The sequence below is a fragment of the Macrobrachium rosenbergii genome, chromosome 3 (genome assembly GCF_040412425.1).
Source record: "Macrobrachium rosenbergii isolate ZJJX-2024 chromosome 3, ASM4041242v1, whole genome shotgun sequence".
Classification (NCBI taxonomy): Eukaryota; Metazoa; Arthropoda; class Malacostraca; order Decapoda; family Palaemonidae; genus Macrobrachium; species Macrobrachium rosenbergii.
The window spans coordinates 83,124,077-83,149,940 of NC_089743.1; the positions used below are offsets into that span (position 1 = coordinate 83,124,077).

At 36.4% G+C, this 25,864-nt stretch overlaps 1 protein-coding gene across 17 annotated transcripts in view; it reads right to left on the reverse strand.

Moving 5' to 3' along the window:
* Window positions 1-4,105: 4,105 nt before the first annotated feature.
* Window positions 4,106-25,864, reverse strand: part of klar (klarsicht) — a 155,096-nt gene continuing 133,337 nt past the window's right edge. For all 17 annotated transcript variants that reach the window (XM_067083648.1, XM_067083647.1, XM_067083646.1 and 14 more), the window contains 6 exons: window positions 15,289-15,488; window positions 12,485-12,636; window positions 11,640-11,892; window positions 9,138-9,341; window positions 8,916-9,025; window positions 4,106-7,540 (listed from right to left, as the gene is read on the reverse strand). In XM_067083648.1, coding sequence (XP_066939749.1) covers window positions 7,276-7,540; window positions 8,916-9,025; window positions 9,138-9,341; window positions 11,640-11,892; window positions 12,485-12,636; window positions 15,289-15,488 — 1,184 coding nt within the window. In that variant the 3' untranslated portion in view covers window positions 4,106-7,275. The remainder of the gene's footprint in view (window positions 7,541-8,915; window positions 9,026-9,137; window positions 9,342-11,639; window positions 11,893-12,484; window positions 12,637-15,288; window positions 15,489-25,864) is intronic.

Here is a 25,864-nt window from a genome sequence, read left to right on the forward strand (position 1 = left end):
GGATGCCAGTTCGAATCCTGCCATGGACGTCAAAATTACTTCAGATTCTTGCATTTGGATCTAAGGCTTGTCGTGAAAGAAAGATGTATCCAAAAAGTGTGAAGAATTCGAGAAGCTGAGTGCATCGTGGTTATTACAGTTACAGATGTATCTGGTAAAAAGTGACCAGCAGTTTCCATATATATATATATATATATATATATATATATATATAACATATATATATATATATATATATAACATACAACAATTAAGAAATAAGATAAAAAATTTAACAAAATAATATTTTGAGTGATATGACAGCCGTCCTTACCGTGTGAGCGTAAGCATCCATGCTTATAGCAGAAAAAGATTATGAGTGTCCTTTCATACTTTATTAATGTTATCTTTGTTTGTCTTTATTTATCTATTTTTATTCTTTTTGCGTACTGGGCTGCTTTCCATATTGGGGTCTCTTGGGCTTTTAGCATCCCGCTTTTCAAACTAGGGTTGCAGTTTGGCAAATAATAATAATTATTGTAATTTATTCCTGCAACTTCAGTTGCTTAAATTTGGTCTATCCATCAGCTTTCTTTTCTAATAATAGCTTATACTTTCTTCGTCTTTAACAAACTCGCCATGTTAACCGCATTCATGTTCAGTCAATCAAGCATTTACTGCGAACTTTATTCTCACTTACACTTCAACCAACTCTTCCGTGCCTTGTGTGCCAACATAGTCAAAAAGGCATTTCCTCGCCTGTCCTTTTCCAAAGTTGACCAGCTAACTTGGTCTTTTTTGGAGCTGTGCTTGGGGGCTCCAGCACTACCAGTCATTCTTTCCATGAACCATTTACGTTTCAATTTCAAAATTCCTTGTGCAGTTAGTCTGTCTTTTCCATAAAGGGATAAGTCAAGGATAAGGCTATCCCAGAGGCGCTGATTTTTCTTCCTTATTTTATCTATACCTGGGCATCGACAATTTCATGTGTTTGGCAGTCGCAGTGCCAAACAGAATCATAGGCGTAACATAGCTTTAGTTTTGCACACATTCAAATTCGTTCTGACATCATATCTTTATTTTAATTGTGTATCATCGCCACCCCTTATGATCACCGTGTCCCACCCATTCCTGGAAACCCTGCCCCTTAAATGTTGTTCTTTTTCACGCGGAAGTGACAAAATTCTCAATTTCTTCTTATTGTCTACAGCACTATCATGCGCACTCAGAATTAAATATGATCTCTCCTGTCCTTTTACTTACACTGGTAAAACAGCATAGAGAACTATAGACGTTTGTAAAGGTGTTAGCTTAATTGCCTATTTCTTTTACAGGTTTAATAGTGAGTTTCCATTGACCTTAGGTTTTTCAGTCATCTGGGTAGCACTCCCCTTCCTTGGGACTCGAGTAATGCGTTATGGATTACAACTCACCGGCATTTTGTAGAGCAATAATACCGATGAATTATCACTTACAATGGCTGCGGTAGCTGTCACTCTTGAGACAGCATGACATTTGAGCATTGTACGTTGCAGTGGGATGTAGATGAGAAGGTAGTGAGTTGTTTCAACGAGAAAGGTTCTAAGCAATGGATGAGAGAGCAATTACTCCTTTCAATAGAGAAAAAGGAGATAGAGAAGAGTGTAACAGTAATGGACAATGCATTTGATATGCTGGATTTGTTAAGTTACATAAGAGTATTATCGATTGAGACAGTGGGACATGACAGAGTCTGTATATATATAAGGGCTTTCGCTAATTAAAAAGGGCACATGGATAATTTTTATAACATACATCATTCAAGGAATTGCATAGTTATAACTGATAGAAATGCGAGGGTAAAGAGCGAATGGATGTGGTGTTGAAGTTCATTTGCAGATCGATCATTAGTTTTTAATGGCAGCAGTGGAGGTCGTGCAAAAGCGTCCACGTGATGATGGTAAGTGTGAAAGTGGTTTGAAAGAAAGGTGTTCTTTATTTCCCCGACTTATCAGTAACAAAGTGGATGGATGGTAGACGTGAGGGAAAGAGTAGATCTGTGTGCGAGATACAAAGAGCTGTGAATGGCAGGTGGAGTGGTTGGAGTCTAAAGCTTACATTGAATAGATTAGTTGAGGCTGGAAGACTGTGGAAAACATGAATCGGAATGAAAGCAAAAGGTTATGTGCCAGCTGATGAAAGTCAGGATGATAGAATGACGGTAGTATTGCTGGTTGAAGAACTGCTGCGTTTAGCATATATTAGGCAGGACTAATGGGTTCTGGTATTAGGTAAAGCAAGAGAAGTAACTGGGATTCTGCAAAACTTAGAGAAATATTTATTGATGAAAAAATTAAGTTGCATACAGTTGCTGAAAGAAATCTGATTGAGGATACCTGCAAGAAAAAATTGTCATCCCTGGAAATGCATGTCTGTGAGGTGTAGCCTGTATGGAACAATAAGGGTTAAAAGATGAAGTAAGAAGAGAATGCTGATGGTATGGTGGAAAGATACCATGAAGTAGTTTTGCCAGAGAAGAAAGTAGGAAGGAAGACGAAACCCAGAGGAATGCTGTTGTATAAATGTGAATGGGCTACTTTGCCGATGATGAGTACATGTGAATGGAGTAAATGATAAATCCTGGACATTTATAAATATCTCTTCGTTCACCCGAGAGTTAAGAGAATTATTTTTTTAATTGAAAAGCTTTAAGTAAGTGGAATATTTGAACCTATTTTCTTGTACATAACTTCTTGTCACAAGTGAAACCTTATTCTAATTTTCCTTTTCTTCCCATTTAGTGTCATTGAATTTTTTAACATATGCATGGTAATTTGGTTTGCTTCGTCGAGATTGAACTAAATTAGATTTGTATTCATTTGTAGCAGAATAGTAGTTTCTTAATCAAAACCCTAAGAATATGTACCAATGTTACTACGGGGTCTCCTTTAATATAGGCTAGGTATGGGTATGCCGAAAATTGTACGCTGTTGAAGTTTATCGTCAAACTTTTACTGTATTTTTGCGGGGTGATAAGATGCAACTTGTGTTGAAGTCATTACGTGTTTAATCGCGCATATTTTGTTTGACCTTTATAAACTTTTATATATTATAACCTACAGAAAATGGATATGTAATCATTCAACGAAGCTAACCACCAGTTCCTGGCATATATTTTCACTTAGGAACGGTGGGGATAAATATATAAATACAATTTATTTAAAACTTGTAGGTAATCATATAAGGAAGGATTAAAATTTTGTGTCAAAATTGGTTGGGCACATATCTCAGTGCGCTGGAACGGTGGGAATAAATATATGTCAAATTTATTTAAAACTTGTAGGTAATCATATAAGGAAAGATTAAAATTTTGTGTCAAAATGATCCTTTCCTGTACCTAAAAGGCTTGTTTTGAAAAATTGAGGGGGCTACAAGTAATAATGAATGTGTGAAATGGGGTTCAAATGCACGGGTCAGAATTGCCTCCAACCGGTAACCTACACAGTATTTTTTTATTATAGTATCAAACCGTTTTTGATAGCTTCAGGCTTATCAACATTATTTTGACAGCTTCAGGCTTATCCAGCACATTACTATATCCCCTACATTAGAATTTACAAGCATTGCGAGTTTGCATTTTATATTCCATAATGTCCCCTTATATTAGAATTTAAAAGAATTTGCATTTTATATTTGCATTTTATATTCCGTAATGTCCCCTTATATTAGAAATTTAAAAGAATTTGCATTTTATATTCCATAATGTCCCCTTATATTAGAAATTTAAAAGAATTTGCATTTTATATTCCATAATGTCCCCTTATATTAGAAATTTAAAAGAATTTAAAACCATTTGAGTTTGCATTTTATATTCCCAGTTTGTATAGTTACGACACATGCATTTTATATTCCAGTTTGTATAGTTACGACACATAATGATAGTCAACCAATAAAAATTTAATTATGGATATCAAAGATAAATGTACCAGGTCATAATAGGTGAGCTTTGTAAATTAGTAATTGAATTTTAAGATTTAGTGTTTAATCTCATGTCTGGTTAAGAGGACTGCCTTGGCTGCTCGTTCTTCTGGAATTCGTTGTATTTTTTTCCAATAACATGTATAAGGAATTCCAGTAAAAGTCAGTATTTCAATTAAGAGTTTATTACTTTAGAATACAGGAGAAAGAATCCAATTGTTTTATCGTTCATGAATATTTGCGTAAGTTCATGAAGTGTGACACAAAAATCTCCACGAAGTATAGTAAATAAAAAAAATAAAAAACAGGCTTAAGCTGATTAGAAATAACAGTGACTTAACAATCAACGGAGCACTTTGCACCTAGACTGGCACCTGCAAGCCTTCTATCTGGCTTGTAACCGAAATGGAACTAGCCTCATACAAGACTTGAACGGTGACAGCGTCATATAGCACACATTCATAGCAGCAGATATCTTCAAATTAGGGTCAAACCTGTCGTTACTAAATAGCTACTAGACAATGAGACTAAGGCACTTAAATATATAATGTGGTTTTTGTACTGTAAACCGTTGAGAAGACTTCATGGAGTCCCTGGGAATTAATTGCAAGGAGGATGATTAAAGTCGGTACAGGTTATAGAGGATAGAGTTCTAATCAAAATTTTTTGCTAAAGGGTTTGTGGTAGAGTAAGACAGACTTTTGCATTGGTAGGATGAAACAAACATTTTGCAACACACCGAGAAGCTCCAGAACGTCCTCCCCTGGCTAATATTACAACCGTGACGACAGGTTGGCCCTTACATAACTGAAGACTTACAGCAGCAATAACTCAGAATAACTAAAGACAGCATCTCTAAAACTATTGACTGTTACCGGACTGTAACCTTACTATTACTAAATCAAATTCCTGGGAAGTGGAAACTGACAAAACTTGACAGACTACACTCAAAACAACTAATAAAACTTAAGCACAGGTGCCCTTTAACAAAACACAAGAAAATCTTCCACATGGTTACATCCGGCAATTACACAAATATTGAGAAGAAGCACATTATTGTTACCAAAAGGTTCAGTCTTACAATTAGTAACTTAACCTTGTTGGCTTAAATATTCCCATCCATTGAAATAGTTTAGGAGCAACCTTTATTGCCAATAAAATATTAAAAATCCAATAACATGAAAAAATATTTATAAATTACTGAAACAATAGTTTCTTTCTCCTGATACTTAAACTACTAAGGTACTACAACCACCCATACTTCTTTCTTTTTTTTTTGATGATCAATTAGAAATTATTACAGATTTACCCATTCAATCAACCTTTAACTTTCATATAAAATAAATATAAAGTATTTAGCATATTAAATCATAATAAAACCTATAAAATTGTTTAAAGTTTCTCGAGATTTGTATAGAAAAAGCCTTTGGCATACATTACTACTTAAACATTTCCTTAATAAATCATTAAAAATTTCTTAATTAGCACCATAAGAAAAATAAAGAATTCCTAAGTCTTCAAAAGTTCTTTGAATTAAGAAAAAAAATCTGCAGTGTGAATCAAGGCGTTGTACAGTAATGTTCGCCATACAATAACCAGAAATGCAAACAAAAGTTTGGTGATAAGTTATAATTCTTAGTGAACCGAACATGTCTTGTTACACATACACTCCACCATTAATACTTCATCACCCTCAAGAAACTACATTTAAGTCTTAGAGGAACAGGGAAAATGACAAAACATTTCTAGTCAGGTCAGTAAGTTATTCTTAATTTTTCAGATATCATCATTAATTCGTAACTTAGATTCATTGTTGGAATTAGTTATTCAGTATTTTCTGTTAATTAATTTTCCCCTGTTACTCCTTAGGCAGTGAACTTAAGACTACATTGTCAAGACAAGACGGGATTTTTTCACGTTTACCACAGGCGTTTTTTTTTTTCCTTTTACCTTGACACTTATACCTTTCCCAGGTCAAGAAAAAAAATAAACAAAGCCCTATTTTTCCTTTACGTTCTTTTCCTGCATCCATGAAAAATCCCGCCCCTTTCAACTGGTTATGAAAGCTGGAGCTGAATAGTCAAGCCTACACTAAGGTGTTACATGCCTTATTTCATTAACTTTTAGGTCACATTGGGGATATGACACTACCATGCATGGAGGTTTGTAAAAATCTTCAGATGGCTGAAGCTACTGCTTTGTTAGCTTGTGCTACAGCCTAAACTTCTGATTTCCATCTAAATCCAAAACTACCCATTGATGTGATCTCATAGCTTTCTTTCCTGATCACAGGAGCTACTTCCTAGTTTCACCTGGGTAACATGGTTACATCAGTGGCATTAGATTGTGGCTTGCCATGTGTAATGTAATTAACTGCAAAGCTTAAAAAGATTTTAGCAGCAACATAGAAGCATACAAGTAGGTGACTGTTACAGAGACAGTTCACTGCCGCCTCCTACCCTGCTAAGCTTTCTCAGTACAGAAATGATTTAACTCCTCCAAACTGTTACGTTGAACAAGAAAGAAACCAGCAAAAAATTTGTTTTCAGCTAGTCTATCAGCTTTTCTTTATCACGTATGCCAGCCTAGAGTTTAAGTTTCTCAAATCTGAATCTATTCATTTGTAGAAACATTTGTCTTTAGATGTTGTACTGCTCAGGAACTGCTTAAGTTAGTTCCATTTGTCTTGTCTGGTCTGGGCAATAAGAGACTACATACCAATCAAAGAATACCTTTGACTGTTTGGTAATGTTCTCAGTCTCTGTTATATGTCTGTCACATTCTTAGCCACCTAGGCTATTGCAGACTTGTCTCAAGTAGTTTAATACAGTTTGTAGTTTTATACATTATTGATATATTTAAAGTATTCACACTGCTTTTAATATAATTTACAGCCCATTTTACTTGGGTTTATTTTTGTATATCACACAATATATCACACCTACCTAACTCTTTACATCAAGCTCATTTTACTTTCATACATCAGTACCATTTTAGTTACAAAAATAAGAAACCTGATAATAGAGTAGGGATGAGGCAGTGGTGTAGGGTATGGCCAAGTCCCCGAAGTAGTTGTCTTAAGAGTGGAATTAATTCTGAAAGGGAAACAAGGCCACCTACACCGGACCCAAAACCCCTTGGTAATTACACCAAATTACACACAGCCCTTCAATGGACAATTCAATAGAACCACCGACTTCTTTACAACAGATTATGTCTTCATGGAACTAAAAAATGTCCAAAGCTGTGTGTTATATGCCAAGTATGTACACCAGTTCAGTGGTTCTGTACATATGGCCTGACTATACAGTTTATATACACAATGTGGATGTTATAACTTCAAACAGGTGGTGGTCCATGAACATAACGTAACTGCGGTGTTAGTGTCATGGTGAGGCTGTTGTGGGTGTCACAGCAATTGGGTTCCAAGAGACAAGCAACACAGAATAATAGTAATAATGCCGCTTGGAAAGGAAGTGCTGCTCTTACCACACGCCACACCCATCCACGCCTGCCGTAGCCGCGATTTGAATCTCGACTGTTCACACGCCTATCGCCTCTGCTCATTCGACTTACTTTGGAATCCTTCACCCAACTTCTTCTCCTAGAGAAAAAAACAGATGAATTAGAAAGATGCTTTTAAACTGTAAGGTCTGCTTAAAAACATTATAATCATAATCTTACTCTCATAGTTTTATCAAAACCTTTTCGTTATTACAATTGCTAGACTTTTATCCTAAAAATTTTTACTGATAATTTGTAAATATACTGTATCGTATGTTTGAGTTATAAAGGACAATTATAGCAAATTCTACTTGCCAACTAAAGGAACGACAAGTATAAATTACCTTTAGCAATTAATACAGAAAATTTTGTATTTAATAAAATTTTTTTTCTCATGAAAATAAAATGCAATTAAGAATATAATTAAATCAGTTAAACTGATCAAATGATTTAAACTGAAAAAACACCCAACACATTATTCTTCTTGTTTAATTTTGAAAAAAGGTTTACCTTACAAGAACTCTAGATTCTAATTTATTTCTCCATTAATGCTCAAACTAAGTGCAATTTTGACATTTTAATGATAAATTTCTAATTAAAGTTTATGATAAAAAATTTTGAGTTTTGAAAAATTTCTAACTAAAGTTTATGATAAAACAAATTTTGGTTTTGAAATAATAGGCTCACCGTTTTTTAATCTAATACACTTAACATGACCTTGGTAGTCATATCCCTAGCATATTTCAAAGTTTGCAAATACTTGTATGGAAGGTTAAGATTTTATTTTCAATTGTCAACTTCTAGTTTATAAACTGATTGATAATAAATTTCCAAGTTTAATTAACAAGCCTTATAAATTTGAATTTGAGGTCTCATATACCATCCATAAGTGTAATTTCAATAAATAGTTAATGATTTCTAATATCCAAATTTCTATTGTTCACATACTCTCATAGTGTATATATATAAATTCATACCTTATTATATTTTATGAAGGCATATTTTGTATCCTTTAGTCGTTCAATACATAGTGGATATATGATTGTGGTAATTAATTCTATAAATTACATAATTTATAGCAAATTTATTTCTGATTATTTTTACATTTTATATATAATTTATTTCTGTAATAATTTTCAATCAAAGGTGTTGTGAGCAGGTGAGCTTACAACACGACCGGTACTTAACTACACCCTGTAAGTATCAATAGTGAACAACACAATGATGGACGGTACAAGAAACTGTCTTCTGGTCAATATCTTGGGCCTTGTATGCTTCAAAACAAAATCAATTACTCCAGCCTCAGCTTACGCTTAATATAGTTTCCATACATTTTAGTGACATTATTTAACAAAACTCGGCAAACTGCACTGATACCCATTTCACGAGATTAATGACTACTTAGTAACATCCTTAAACTGCACTAGGGAACTTTAGTATTAACGCATTAAGTACACACATACACGCACACTTACCTTAGCTGAGGAGACGTCTTTGTCTGGTCAAGAGTTTCAGTTGATCTTACCACCAAGTCTCGGCAATGTTTTTGAAGGCCTTTTAATTCCATCTCAGCACTTGATAACGTCTGAAATAAAATGTAGACGTTGATACACACAAAAATGATAATTCACATGAATTTTATTTTGCAAAATAATAATAATAATAATAATAATACACACACAAGAGAAACTACTTACTTTTGTAATGGCTTGCCAAGCTTGAGAATCTGGACTAAGTGAGGCCTCGAGATCCCTAGCAAGTCTTCTAAGGTGTGCTAGTCGTCGTTCACGTTCACTAAGCTCTTCGGAAGAACACGACTCATAACCAGAGGTACCCGAGTCACTGAGGCAATCATCCCCAGAAGTACCCAGAGAAAGTGTTGACCCCTGAATATCCACTCCCTGTAAATATAAAATAATTTTAAAATTACAGTACAAAATAAACATATCTAATACAATCTGCTGTACATTTTGTTTATATTGCTTTGTAATCTTGGTTGCTTAAAACTACACACACATTCTCCGAAAATGCTTACAATCACAGCAATGCCATTCGGAGGGCCACTGTTACTACATATCACCTCATGTCCCTTTGGCTAAGATGACATTCTATTGCCAGAGTTAGGCAAAAAATAATCGAGCCTGCCAATTAAGCACTGATAAAAAAAGGGGCGAAATTAATTTCGTTCCCAACTTATTAAAAAAAATACATAACACTCATTTTTTTTCCTCACTGGCATTTAGCTTAACTGCATCACACTTCCCTTCTGAACTAAAAACACTGGATTCTTAACAGCATTAGTTATTGCTAAATAACAAGTACAAAACACCCATTCACATTAAATTTTTAGTGATTTGGTCTAGACCTTAATTCACTTTTCTATATGTTAAAATTAGGTTTTACTAAATTACGACATGTAACATTCATAACGGTTCCCAAAAGTAATATTAATAAAAACTATATAAATTTTTAGAACTATTATTTATATGGTCATTTTGCCCGGTCAGTGTAAACACACGCACACACACACAGAGTTTAATAGTTTTGCAGAGTTATGAGGGACAAGTGGCCGAACAGGTGGTAGTGGTTTTAAGGGGGGGAGGGGGGGGCCCGTTCACTTAAGTAGTGTGGGAAGGTCGCTATTGCATGACCAGCATACTAATGAGAATTATAATGTTCAAACTGCTGGATTAACGTCACAAGAAAAAAAGTTACCACCTTTCATCTAAACTCGTATTTAAAGAAAATTTTACTTCTATTCGGTTCAATGCTTATTTCAATGCAAATTTGTAATGATTTCCTGAATCTGGGAGAAATGGTTTCAGCCAAAAAGAGAACTTCACAACAATGCCTTTGATTACAAGGAAAAGTTTTTAGTGATTATTAGGCCCCCCTTTCTTATTCAGTGCAATGAAGATTCCATCAAAATTACATAAATGCAACATCATTGGTAATGATTTCCATAATCAAGAGAAAGTTTATCAACCAAAGACAACGGTATGGTACTTCAGAACGACAATTTTTATTACGGTAAGTGTGCTTGTGCAAATATTGAAATTTTCTAACATCTAGATACACTAAACAGTTTATTTTTTAAACATCTTTGATTATGAAGTTATCAAACCATAAACAACTACAAATGTTTAAAGTAATTTGTATTTTTCCTAGGATACAAATCTATGCTTTCATAAATGCATTTAGATTATCCAAAGTGATCAAACATTCATAAAGAACTGAGTCTAAAAAAGGCCATCATCTTGTAAATACAGCTTTCACAGAATAAAATGCCCTAATGGAAAAAAAAAAAAATAAATAAAAAATAAAATAAAAAAGAGGACCATCCGCCACACTGTTCAACAGGCTAACTTACTGCACTTGGCAACTATCACTTGGCAATAAGTAAATTTTTCCCCTACTTATTCCTATTTACGTAAAACCTTTAGGCCCTTTCTGAGATCCACCTGATGCCATGGTTCCAACAAAATATATAAAACTGATGTATATTTTCAGACAAACTGTAGCCCTGTTATGAATTTTCTGAATGCGTTTTCCCTCATATTTTCAAATAAAACTTTGGAGTCCCACTATAGCTCTACCCAGACCCTACGGGCTGTGGTTTGAACTAACCTGAAGCTCAGCGATCTGGGTTTGTAGGTCTAGTGAAGATTTTTAAATCGCTCAACCTAATTTTCATTGTTCTAAAGATATATCCCCACTTAAAGAAGGCATGAACCCTTTTCAAAAACCTGGACCCCCTTCGACAAAAAAATGTTTTCTGCTCAGTTTGGATGAAATTGATTCCTGGTTCTGAGGAAGTTGGAAATGTGAAAAGATTGCACCTGACAGATACCAAACAAACTGATAAAAATCAACTCATCAGCACACTCAGCTCCAGTGAGCTATTACGATAAACTCAGGCCAGGCAATATAACACAAATAATTCAAATTATGCACCCTTATACAGTCAGTTCAAATACCTCTGGATATTGCCACGTTACTTGTGAAAAGTCAGTCAAGTAAAATGACATAAATTAAGTTTTACTATTTTCTTCTGGCAAGCGTTTCATTCCATTTCCCTTCCAGCAAGCACTCTCTGATACATGCAAGACTAGGAATACACTGGTCGTGCGCAAATTCTATAATCTTGACCAACATATGATTACGAGTACCATCAAAAACACTAAATTACATCGTCATACCTGTGTCCTAGTGTGCTGAAGCACCAACTTCTTGCCAGGTTGTTGGCTTTTACATCTTTCGTTTAGAAGCCGGGCCACATCCTGCATGGAGGCTGTCACGGAGTCTGTGAGCGAGCCAGTTTGTATGGCAGCATCAAGGACCTTGAGGGTATCCCCATCCTGACGCAGAGCTCGGGTCAGTTCCTCCGCTTCGGCTTCCCATAATTTCCATGTGGCTTCCAAACCCTCCAGCCGCGACACTTCATTCGATGCCCTATTGGGATTGAAATATGTCATTATAAAAGGCTTGATGCATCTGGTGATAACTTTAACACAGCTTTCCTTGTATAAATGAGATACTAACAGAGTAGATGTCGTCAGTATGAGACAGGATAATGAGGTTAAAGGTATTGGTCACTCTCTCGATTGACCCCATGAGTATTTGATGAGTGGCCAATGTGGTCGAATCCATTTATGTACACACTGTTGTGTAAAACAGCTAAAAAAAATTTTTCGGGTGAATATCCAAAATATAAACACAAATGTAAAGTTCTGAAAACAAATAATTTAAGGAAATTTTGTAAGAATCCTAATCATATTCAAGTCACCCAATTACAAGAATTTTCAAGAGCTGCGAGGGCTGATTACTGAGTTTAGTGGTCTGGTTAAACTACTTATCCTTTTAGGCGATGGCATATTAACACGACCAATTAATTTATAGAGAAAAAATTAACGTTAATATATTGAGCATGGAAGGAGGACATAACTGTCAACGTTAAATTGCAAAAAATTCTGGATACACTTACATCTTAAGTGTTATAATTTAGTAAATACACAAAAGAAATTACTAGAATGACATTGCTTACCGTCTATGGGCTTCGTCATATAAAATGTAGAGGTCATTCACTTCATCTTTCAGCTGGGCTAGGGAATATCCACTGTCTGTGAAGAATCTGTGTACTGCCAAATTCAGACTAGATACCTCGGCCTTTCGGGCCTTCACGTCCTCAAACAAAGCCTGTGATAGAAAAGTAAGCAAATTACAAATGTGATAAGTAACTTTCATGCGAAGCAATAAAAATTTACCAAAGTTTATTCTGATGTACTGAAATCATTCATTTTCGATTGTTTCCAGTAAGGTGCACTCAACGTTTATGTACACAAATGCGGAGAGAGAGAGAGAGAGAGAGAGAGAGAGAGAGAGAGAGAGAGAGAGAGAGAGAGAGAGAGAGAGAGAGAGAGAGAGAGACACACATGTCAACAAACCCACATTAAAATCTAAGAAAGCCAGACTACGATAAACCGCTAGGGATAGTAAACGTGTTGGTATGATGTATAAGCGGAACAGGAGGTGGCGTAGCGAGTCTGCATTCTTGCTTTGAACTATTAATGTACAAGACCTCCCGCAGGGGCCGTGCCCATCACCACCACCGACTTATCTTGAGTTCAGAAACTCTCAAATCTAAAATATGATTTTAAAGGATAAGACAACAATATACAATAAACTTTAAAAAAAATAGTAGAGTTCGATTGCATAGTTGTGTCAAATTACATAGAGCTAAAAATAACTTGTTAGTTTTCAGTTGACAAGTTGTCAATTTGTTACAAACAACTAACAATTTATAGGCTTTTCGGTCAATGGCATTGAACTGGGTAATTTACAATAAGTGACATTAACAAACTACTAGATCCGTATGAATGCGGTAACCCATGGTTGCATGTGATAAGAAAATGTCAAGGCTTCGTTCAGAAGCGTAACGACCATCCCATCCAAGTATACGCACTTAGCTTTCACCGAATTTTAAATAGTTACCAATTTAATGAACACATCTACCATACTGAGCTATGTCTGATGAATAAAAGACAAGCATTTGTTCAAGCGGCAAAAGGTAGCAACAGCCTAGGCAGAAAGTAATTGCTTAAAATCTTACGAATAAAGATTGGAAGTGAAGCAATTGCCGCAAATCAAAGCAAAAGCATTTGCTTAACGTTTGATACACTGGATAATATGATTTCCAACCGGCAACTTACTCCAAATATGAAATTCCATATCTGCAAAATAAAATGCTTTGACAAACGTACACGACAACGCAAACAGTAGACGTACATTTACAGGGCATTACTTCTTTTTACTCTCTCCCTGAAGACAAGTCTAGGGTGAAGGGAGGGGCTTCGGTTACTCTCTCGCGCGTGGGACAGAATGAAACGAAAATAAGTAGATGGGGGATGCTTGACGGCAATATATTACTTCATGCTCCCCAGGATACGAACATTTGAATACTGCCGTTTATCGTTAGCATTATGTACTGTTATCTTCAAATATAAACCTCTTTAGTGTTATGCACGGAATTATCCATGCGTATCCCAATAATTTATCATTTATCTATATGAAAACTACCTGACAGTAATTCAGTTATTGAGAAGGTATCATTACTAAGTTACTTGAGAGAGGAAATGGGTACATGCATACTGGTAATCAGAAAGGAAAGCAAGGTACTACTGCGCATACTTAAATCAAATAAGAATTAAAATGTAAGTTTAACAATTTACAATCTACCAAGTAATATATTACTACTAATGTAAGTGAACCCTCCTGAGGAAAAGTACAATCAAAATCAAATTCGCCTGGCCTACCTTGCCACACTATCGATTAGATAAATCGCAAAAAGCTATATGGGTTTTCATGTTGAAAAGCTTTTACTTGAATGTTTAAATAAGATAAGGACACTACGTGGGTGTCAATTACAATTGCATATCCAAAGTATGCAAAATGACTTCCTAAAAGGAAGTATATCTTAGTTTTACCAGACCACTGAGCTGATTAACAGCTCTTCCTAAAGATTGCCAGGAAAGATAATCAAGAGCAAGGAGGCATCACAAGATAACGAATACTACTAAAAAATGGACCTGGAAGGGTCATTTGTATGAGACCCCTGCTGTCAAATAAATTCAGACCAGGATCTTCATTTTTTTTAAAGTGAAGTCTACCTTATACATGAATTTCTTCCCACTTAAATGCAATAAAAAATATCAAATTAAACTCCCTAAAAACATAACTTTCAACTTTATCTAATAATTACGTAAGTACATGTACTTCCTTATTGTAAAAAATACACTTTAATAAACATCAAGGCACAAATTTGACATACACCATAATTGCAGAGGACAACTGGCTACTGGGTATCTGTTATAAAAAAATTGATATATATATAATTTATGTATAAACAAGAGCAAATTTAAGGAAATGAGCAATTCATTTCCAAGAGGACAATTACAAATTCGCAGTGAATGTAAATCGAAAAACAACAGCAATACGAGGGAAGGGAGCGAAAAAAGTAGATGAAAGGAAAGCGGTTACGGCTAGGGAAATGGGATGGTGGTTCAAGAGAACTCGATCCAAGTATTCAGTCATTTATTTAAACAAGCAATAAAAAATCTGGTTCTAATAATAAACCACCTTCACTTACAGATAATCGGTTTATTAAACTCTGGATGCTGGGAAAATACGCAGACCGCATCGTGTGTTACAAGATTCCCCTAGCAAGAACTCTATCTCGAAAGCAAATAAATATTAAGACAAAAACCCAAGAAATCAATGAAAGTAATGGTTCTCAGTTCACCTGGTATGAGTATACATACAAAAATACATTACACATTCCATGTGTCTTACCTTAGCATCTTGTAATTTGTGGGCGAGGTCCTTGGGAGTCTCAAGCGATTCTGTGTGCGAAGCATCCGAGGCTTGCTCAGCCAAATTCTCGAGAGTGAGACGAAGGTTTTTCACTTGGCGCTGCAGTTCGCGAATTTGGCTGCTCTGCCTCTGACGTTCCACCGCTTGTGCTTGTAAAACTTCCCATCTCTGCACGATGCCTGTAAAAATAAACGAAAATTCTTCAGTGCTAAATAAAGTTAACGTACACAAAGACATTCTTCAATGCTGACGACACAAAACTAATGTAAACAAAACGTTGCGAATGTCATGCGCATGCTTAAAAAGTTCATCAACATGCTATTGGTCAATTTCCACTTTAACGTGATTTATCATTCAAGTCGACGAAACTAGTTTAAAACAGAATCTATTCAGACCAGTGAATGAGGAAAACGAGTTTAGGTTAAACTTCACACACAGAAAAGGCCCTGCTGAAAGAAGAACCAAGCCTTAAACCTTACAATTATTTGCAAGAAACTTACGACATAGAATTGGGTAGAACTTTCTTCTGGAGTAGTCACTCTCGTAACCTTCATCAATCACTCTCTGGCGATTGTATGGAGGCATGATGATCTCGGCCCGATTTTTTTTTTTTTTTATATAAAATCCATTTCAGATTCTTCAAATGTCCATTTTCAATATACTAAAGAAACCTTTGCTTACACTGAAAATCACAGGCAAACACACGACTTTATGGTTACACCAGTCTCACACCTAGTAGTACCCACTAATTAGCCACATATCTCAGAAATCGTCCTTGACGTACGTTTTGGTATTGTATTTTCGTCAAATCTTGGTTTGTGATACATCTCAGATTAAATACATCGCAAAGGACAACTAAAATTTAAAGACTTGACTTATATTTAATACAAGTAAAAAACTTTGGGAGTCGTTGTATAAACTGTATGTATAATATATATATATATATATATATATATATATATATATATATATATATATATATATATATATATATATATATATATTATATAATATATAAATTATATATATATATATATATATATATATAAATTATATATATATATATATATATATATATATATTATATATATATATATATTTATATATTTCTTTTATTTCAATACGGTCAGTTGGGAGTGTGTGATTACTGGCAAGTAAGAAGTGGGAATAAAAACACTAGGCGGTGGGATGAAGAAATTAGAGGTTACGAAATGAAAAAAAAAAAAAAACTTTTTGCAACTGCATGGAAGAACATGGAAGAAAATAAGTGATACGGTAGTCAGAGAGAGAGAGAGAGCAACTGGCTGTGAGAATCCAAGATATAAAAGGAAAGATGCTGTCTGCAGTGAAGGTAGTCTGGGTTAAGGAAAAGAAAATTCTGACGATTGCTGAACAGGGGAGATAAACGAGAGGCAGAGCTGGCTCGAAAGAGTTAAAAGCATTAAGAAGCTGAAGAATGTAAAGACACCGGAGGCTAATAGGATTATAGATAGCATGCTCTGGCAAAGCGCTGTATGTGTATGTGCGAGCGGCTGACCTTGGTTTGTAAGTTACGTAGAATGATAGAAAGGTTTTGAAGGTATTTGCGAATGACAGAAATGTTCCGTAGGAACAGGTGATGGATTTTAGTGCATAGTATTTCTTAGGGTACCTAGAAAGTTGTAAGGTATGATTCTGAATCAAAAACTATGACAGATGGCAGATGGATTGTTGGCTGGGGAAGAAGAATATGGTTTTGACAAGGCAGAGGGTGTGTGATTCAAGTGTTTGTTATAAACCAGTCTAAAAGTAATGGGGAAAAGTTTTATGTGACATTCGGACACAAACAAATTTTATATTAGATTTGACAGATGCAAATGCAATGTGTTGAGTGTTAAGGTTGTATGGTACAGATTAAAAGTTGAGAGTAATTTAAAGTTTTCATGATGAAAACGAAGCTAGAATTAGAACACACAGATAGAAGAGTGGTTGGTCTGGATTAAAAGTGGGCCAGAGACAAGGATTTCTTCATATCTTTACGTACTGTATGTAGAAGAGGTCAGAGAAACGAAATTAGAAGTGGCTGACTTTTGGAGAGAGTAAAGATAAACTGCAGGAAAGTGTTTGAAATTGTTAGAAAGGTGAGGAAGTTGAGAATACCTGTAGAAGCGAACTGGAATAAAGTTATGAGATAACTAAACACCAAGAACATGTAGCAATGAATATTAATAAGGGTGCTGGAAGAATGGAAGCAGCTGATTCGTAAGGAAGGGCCTTTATTACCCCGATGGACCGAGAAGAAGAGAAAGATGTAGAGGTAAATGATGCCTATGTGCAGGGGGTCTGGCACACCTGTGTTGGTGGATAAAGGGACTAATGTCGGGGAAGTTTTTCACACGGTGGGTTCACCCGTGGATCAGCAGTAAATTAGGAGAGTGAGAACGCAAACTGTTTCTTTTCCGAGGCCATCCCCTGTTAAATAAAAACAGCTCGTGCTGAAAAGAATGTAGTCCGTGGATACGTTTAAATCTGTCAACTTAAAGGAAAGGTTTCCAACGTAAATAGCTTCTGGGCGAAGAGAACACAAAGGCAATGTGATTTAAACACGTGTCTCCGCCCCACCTCCAGCAAAGGAGGGGGAAGTTCAGGGGAAGTTGGTTAATCGAGGCCGACGTTAAGACCATAACGCTGGAAGTCGGGACGGAGGAAATGGAGTGGGGATGGGGGGCGGGTGATCTACTCTGTCTCGTCTCGACTGGATATCATTTTCACTTTATCGATTCCAACAGTAACCCTATACAGCGGTCTCGTCATATGCTGATCAACTTTTGCCCGAAAATATAACTTTAATTTAATCTTCGCGATATTTTTTAGAAAACAGGAAGGAAAAACTTACGGGAGACAATAACGACATGAAAACAAAAGGGATCTAAAGCCTACAATCATGTAACTTTTGCTTCTCTCCCTTATGTGAAGTCCAGGTTATAATGCAATAATCCTGTATCTACCTACACAGGTCTTAGGGACTGTTTGATTATGAAAATTTAGGTCTTGAAGGCCAAACGCCCGAGCAAAAAATAAACAGGGAAGCATGAAGAATCCGGGCAACTCTGAATTAGGGAGTAAGCCTGCCTCATGAAAGACAAAATTAGATGGGTTAGAGACAACACCAGGTTGTCAGTAAAATAAAAATGAAATGCCTAAACGGCATGTTCTTATATGTAAAAAACTGCCTCTCGGATGGACGGAAAAATCAACGATATGTCACCATACGAACGGCAAAAGTTCGATCTTACATAAGTAAACTGATAGGATTCACAACACGCCCGTTAAGGCCTTGTCCTTGAAGACGAGCAAAGTTTCTAAGTAAGCGCGACAGTCAGGCTTTCCCAACAAAACTGGCAGAAAACCCGTCATTGGATGTTTCTCACGCAGTGACCTACATGTGACATCACGCTATTCACTCCCTGGATAACCCTGATATGAATGGCAGGTAACCTTCGATTCAGCACAACCCAAATCCTTGTTATAATTGCCAAAAGCGTCCAAGTCCCCTCTCGGCAGTTAAGAAGACTTTCTTCTCTCAGATTTTTGAAATATAGCTTCTCTTAAAATGGATTGATAATTTGTTTCCAGGCTAGAAAACAACCATGGGGTTTCACCACACTGCACATATACACTCGCTAACGCAATGATACACGGAAAATTATAACACGTATAAAAAGTTGACTTATTTTTCCCAGTACAGTATCGCTTATTCAGTCAGATCAAATTAAACCATTTGTCGAAGAGAACAAAGCTCCCGTTAATCATCCATGTTTCCAAGGCACAAGGAAGTCCACCATGTGAAAACAAAAGCCATACAAGTCACGACAGAAAAGATTCATTTTCCACTTCCCCAACTCACAGTTGTAAACCCACGGGACGACATCTATTTGCAATTTGTATATAGCGTCCGGATATATAAAGATATAAAGAACCGCAGTTACCACTCTTCTAAATTCTCCGCCTCTGACACGAGTAAGAATACGAATCGCATTCAGAAGAGAAATTGCCAACTACGAAACCTCAAACGATTACCGGTGATCATCGGCCAACCAGTACAAACTTTCTCTTAATAATACACCCGGAGGGCACGCTCTTGGCTCCACCATCCAGTCTTTCACTTACAACCCTTACAACCTCCCCTCCCCTCCACCCCGGCCCCATCCTCACCCCACCTCACTTCACTTTTCTGTCTTCCTCCTTTTCAAGCTGACGCCTATGACCAAAGTGCATTAAACGGGTACTTAAATTAATCTAAACAAACTTCTGAGAACGAAGTCTCTTTCTGAGTCGGCCAGAATACAAAGTAAAATCATAACTGACATCTGATTGGCACGCTTCAAACCATAACGTCCAAGTAATCAAACCGACCAACAGTGACGTGCTTTACTTAAAATATGCGCTTATGTTACCAAGCAAGGAGGAGTTGTATAGCTACAGATCACTTCAACCTCTTGCATCTCATTGGCGTGCACTAACACCCACCAACGCCCACGCTAGGATCGCCCACGCTTTGATGAGACTACTACGCATTTGCAATGATGTAACACACTAAACACGCCATTACATCATAATACGAATTCTTTTCCACAACGCAGAAGTCATTTCCAATATTTTCACGTAATTTCATAAGCCAAATACTTTCTCTTCGAGTATGAATTAAATTTCAATTACTATAATTCCACATAAACCAACAAATTCGTCAGATGAAAATTAGGAAATCCATTGAGACAGTAAAACGATGTGTGTGTGTTTGTGTGTTATATTTATATATATTATACAGTGTGTATATATATATATATATTATATATATATCAACACACACACACACACACTGAAAATATGAGTTAGGTCAAAAGTAAGTATAATTTGTTATTCTGATGAGGCATGAACGTTCATGCAACCGTGCATGTTTTGTGGGAATGAGAGGTTTACCTGTAAACAATGTCCATGGGGGAGGGGTAAACGGGGGAAGGAGGAGTGAGTGGGGGAAGCAGATCACTATAGCCACAATGTATATTGATCTTAAAAGCCAGAAATGGTGTCAGCGACAGTGCATGACATTCCTCTCACTAAAATGACCAACAACAGCGTTTCAAGAAATCCAATTAGGACCAAGATAACAAGGCGTTAATATAATACATATGCTACACTTCATCAATGGCATCAGGCCGTGTGATCCGAATCATTTAGAAAACGACACTTGAAATTAGAAAGCATTCTTTGGCAAAGTAAATCATGAACAAAAACATTAAATGAATTTATATCAGTTAAGGTAATAAAGCATTTTAGATAGGAAAGACTACTGAATTTAATCTACTGAAAAAGCCATTCGGTATCACCTGGTACTGGCAGTACAACTGAACTACCACAGCAACCAGCAAAACAACTCCTTCTGTACGGCTTCACTCTCAATTTTGAGAACATCAGTGTGGGTTACATTCTTTCCTTTTGTGGGGTGTCGACTTTTTTTTTTTAACGTTCACGAAAACCTAACAAACAATCTGGCGACACTGCAGAAAAATGGGCAGGTAACCCAGCGGCCAAATTAATTTACCCTTCAGCTTTTAGAAGTACAAAATCATCAAGTTACGTTAAGAGGGGACTCAATTATCATAATCAACTCACTTCGTGTCAAAATGAGATTAAAAAACGTGACCCACTGTCGTTATTTCGGATAAAATCTACTACAAGGTCGCATATCCTACAGATCTTGCACAAAGAGGGCATTAAGTTCTACCCATTCACCTTATAAGGCTTTCTATGACGGGAAAAACGTAGCTTGACCCAAGTCTCAAAACTGTTGCTGTGCGTGCGCTAGCGCAAAACTCCCTATTTCAAACAGAATACTGTCTTAGGAGCTCATGTCAACACTCTTACTTCCAATGAAAAACAAGGTATTCACAAAGGTATGAATACCTAAGAACCGCTTAAAACATACTACACGCCATCAATATGGTTTAAATCAAACATGCGTTCCACCCAAGAAAATATGAAGTAGCCTATGTGAGGATTTTGCAACTGAGGCCTAAAACCAACAAAATAGAAATCTCTTCCCAGTTCACACACACTGCTCTAAACCGGAGTATTTTTCTAACAGGCTTACATCAATATCCTGAAATTTCAAGTTATACATTTACTAAACTTTACAGGAGAGAGAGAGAGAGAGAGAGAGAGAGAGAGAGAATGATTACACAGTAATGCCCCATGTTATATAAGGCACAATGAAAAATGCGACGCAGTACAGCCCGTTGTGGTATGTATAGAAGTCAATGAACTAAAGGGTATAGTTAATATTCAAAGATTGAGTACAACCTACTGGAGCAAATAAACAAATAAAGCGGAATATGCAGGTTAACACACAAAAAAAATAAAAGTTCTTCACAGAGCAAACGTCGTATCCTAATACACAAAGCACCATACGAAGGTTCAAGCTGGGTGTGCGCACCAAAGAATCACGCGAGGCACTGCCAGGAGGCATGGCATTTATCGGCTAAAGCAAGGACTTGTAGTGCCACCTTCCTCCCCGCCATGGATCCTCCTTTTTCCTCCCCCACCTCTCTGGGTCCTGGCCCCTACCCGAAACACTGCATACACACCAAACAACTTCTCCACCTACATCGGCGCTCAGGTCATTGACACCGACATTCTAAAGCGCTCATAAAAGGAGGAGAGGGGTAGTTGACCTAACGTGTATTCGTCATCAACAGTTAATGATCAAATTGGTCATGCTCCTTTTATAAGGGTAAAGGCTGCAGCTGACTTACTGTATGCAACAGCATTTTATGAACTTCCATCCCATCTTTCAATATTTGTGTTCTTGGCACTAAACCAATAGTGTGTCACTAGATTTATGCTAACAGACTCAACTGTTTCAACGTTAATAAAAATGAAATTGAATAGGAGACGTACTAAAAGTAGTCATGCAGAAAAATTTGGCGGATAATTCAGTTATTTAAATTACACTAAAAATAACAGGCAAACCCAGTTTAAGTAATGTTTCTGCTAAATTTTAAATAGTGGTCTTCGGTTTATGGAGTTCTTAATTAACTTACACAGGGGCCAAAAGCATAAAGCAGTACCTCTCGCACTTTGACCTTTTCTCAACAAAGCAAATAGGTTCCAAGGACAAGGCTATACAATCGGAAAAGCGCATGTCAGTTACTCATAAATGACTGGGTTTGACTAAATTCCCGTCATCGTTATGAAGGACATTCTACAATGATCGTAAACATATCACGATTTGCGTGAAACGGATCAGCAGCACAACTCAAGCATTCAAACTGCTCCAAGTTCGTAAGTAAAGGAACACGTCAGAACGTTCCAAACTGATCGTATGTAGGCGGGATCAATCCCATTACTTATCGCACAATAAACACATTCCAGGAGGTTGGTTAAAACGATTTCATATCCGTAAACGGCTTGTTTCCCTTTTTTATGAATCTCTAAATGAAACATACGAGTCGGCACTCCCGGCACACCGGTACACTAAAAACTTGTAACGTCTGCCACAAGTACACACAAGCCTCCTACTAATGAAGAAGAAGAGCGTACGCACAGCAGTGAAATCTTACAACTACTGGGTCTCTTGGACACTCGCCTTCCTTCCCCCCAATACACACACCCCTTCTTCTTCACTCTCACTTCCTCCTTCCCTTTAGTCCTACCATTACTATAAATATATCCCCTCCTGTTCCTTCACCGGTATTGGAAACTCCAAAACTGACAAGATAATTAATTCCTAAAACTGTCTTTATTTTATTCCCTTCTAAACCTCGATGGGCTGCCAAACCACCCTCCACTATTTTTGGCTGAAACATGTAATATAAAATGGAAAAATCGCTATATAAATGCTTTGTACTAGTGATTATTTCCATTATGAAATTACATACACTTTGTATTAATTCAAAATCCAAAATTAAAACCGCTTACTACATTATCCTCTTCCATCAAGCTTAACCCGAATGCAGCGATTACACAAATCTATAGTAATCAGTCTAAACACTTCGTCATAAAAAAAATGAACAAATTATCAAAACACACGAGATTATGACTCTGTCTCGAGTTGATCAACGCACCAATTCCAGAGTCGCAGTGTAAAGGAGAAACACTGATGTACCTCTGGAACTCGTCACAAGTACGGTATGGAAACTTCCTGTTTTGTCCATGTGACGTAGGCACATGAATTCCAGAACACACAAAATTAGCCAAAGGAACAGTGCCTAATAGAATTCCTCGGTGCTGGCATCAGGCCAGTTCATCCTAACTCAGAATGTCGCTTAGTTTTAGCATATTGCAGCGTTGAGGAAAACAAGAATTTATTTATCAACCGAGCGGTATAAACCCGTATGCTTAAATCATGCGGCTGGCAGTCATGGAGTGACGACCATTATATAAAGGTATGACGCAAGACGCTGCAAACCACCAAGACAGTATAATGGTTCTCCTCTTTTGTGCAACGCACTTGGAGTTCGAAACAAAAACCTCCATCTGTCCTTCCCTCCCCCACAATAAAAAGTGTCAGGTAACAACTTAACTACCTTCTTAGGCAATGAACTCCAAGGAAAACACACACGAACAATTATTTCTGGTCTGGAATTCAATTTTCAGAAATAAGAAACAGGATCACGGTATGAAAATATGTTACGTTGAAAATGTTAAATGTCTCAACGGTAAAAGGAAATTTTCATCAGGCGAAGAATGGCACTACTCCCTCCCTCCCCCATCCCCATACCAGGGCTCCACCCCTGAGCCTGAACTAGATTACTGCGCACATCCGCTGCTGCATAAAAACCAGTGCATATCAAGTTGTCAATCCAGAGAGAGAGAGAGAGAGAGAGAGAGAGAGAGAGAGAGAGAGAGAGAGAGAAATTAACCAACTTCAAATGTTACATTTACAATCATCTGCAGAAAACTACTGTACCAGTTGTGAAGAAGTTCAATCATCTGCAGAAAATACTGTTACCAGTTGTGAAGAAGTTCAGTCATCTGTAGAATATTACTGTACCAGTTATGAAGAAGTTTAGAATTAACAAATGACGATAACAAACAAATGGAAAAGAAATTCCTTAGAGAGATCAACCGTAGGGTGATGTGAAACTTAACCGGATGTTCGTAAACAAACTATGGCAGGAAATTACAAATAAAACGCCCATCCTGTAAAAATCACATAAAAGGAACCAGCAAAACTTTACCTTAACTATTTAACTATAAAATTATATATATATATATATATATATATATATATATATATATATATATATATATATATATATATATATATATATAAACATACGCCACCACGACTTAAAACAAAAAATCTGCAAGAATTTCAGTAACAGATGGCAATACCGCAGCACCTTTGACAAATAAATCATAAAACTCTCGTTTTTTTTTTATATTGACGCAAAATAAAAAAAATAAAAAATAAAAAACTAACCTGGACGATGGCGAGAGAGAGAGCGAGAGAAATAGGTTTTTTCGATATCACTCTTCCACTATGGCAATAATACTTTAGCAAATTCTCCGCAAAGGTGGAGGCGAAAAAAAAAAAAAAAAAGCTTAACACGCTGCAAAGGCTTTCACGTCGTACATGGTCACATTCTCGATAATACCCTGAGGAATTCTTGACTTGTAAATACTTGGGGTCTTGGCGTACTCATGAAGCACAACAGCCAACACAGAATGCTTATCGCACCACTTTTAGGTTCCTATCCGATTCTGTATGGCATATTTGCACGAGTTCACTCATCTAGCTTCCAGAAATTCTTCTGGAAGCCAATGTCTGATGTCAAACCAGCTGTAAGCAGTCATTTTATGTAAATAATCTCATGGTTCATTTCACCATCTAGACTATAGACATTTTATACTATAATCAATTATTCCATTACTTTCAGGCACTCTTTCCCTAATTCAAGATTGCCCTCTAAGATTTTTCATTATTTTATTCAACTGGAGAATTAATTTCCCACATTTATATTGAAGTACACTTCCATTTGTCGAACTATTAAATTAAAGTCTTACGATCGTTATACAACCAGATTTGGTTGTCGCTAAAATCCAGACGTTCTACTTACACGCTGTATGCAAGCACCTTGATTGCAGTAGAAGTTTACCAAATATTATTTATTAAAAATTCAATGTTGCTTTTTTAAATTAAAAAGGCTTCAACGGTACAGCTGGAGGTAGTTTTATTTCTTAAACTACTGCTTCTCCAAAACTCTTGTACCTATATACGTCACCCTATTGGTGCTTGGCATCATCAGGACAGTTTAAGATTCCTACCGTGGGTATTTGTTACACTCAGAACCTCTTAATTTGTAATAGTTGTTTACAATCTGTAAATATTATATATATATGAGAGAGAGAGCGTTTGTATTTACACAAGTATAATGAAACTAAGCAATGACAATCCTTTACAAACCCCAATACACTGTGGTTTCAACTTAGAATTCTCCTAGTTCCTTTGTGCAGATAAAAATATTTTTAGTTAATTGTGCTTCTGTATGAACAGGTGGTTACAGATTCTCTT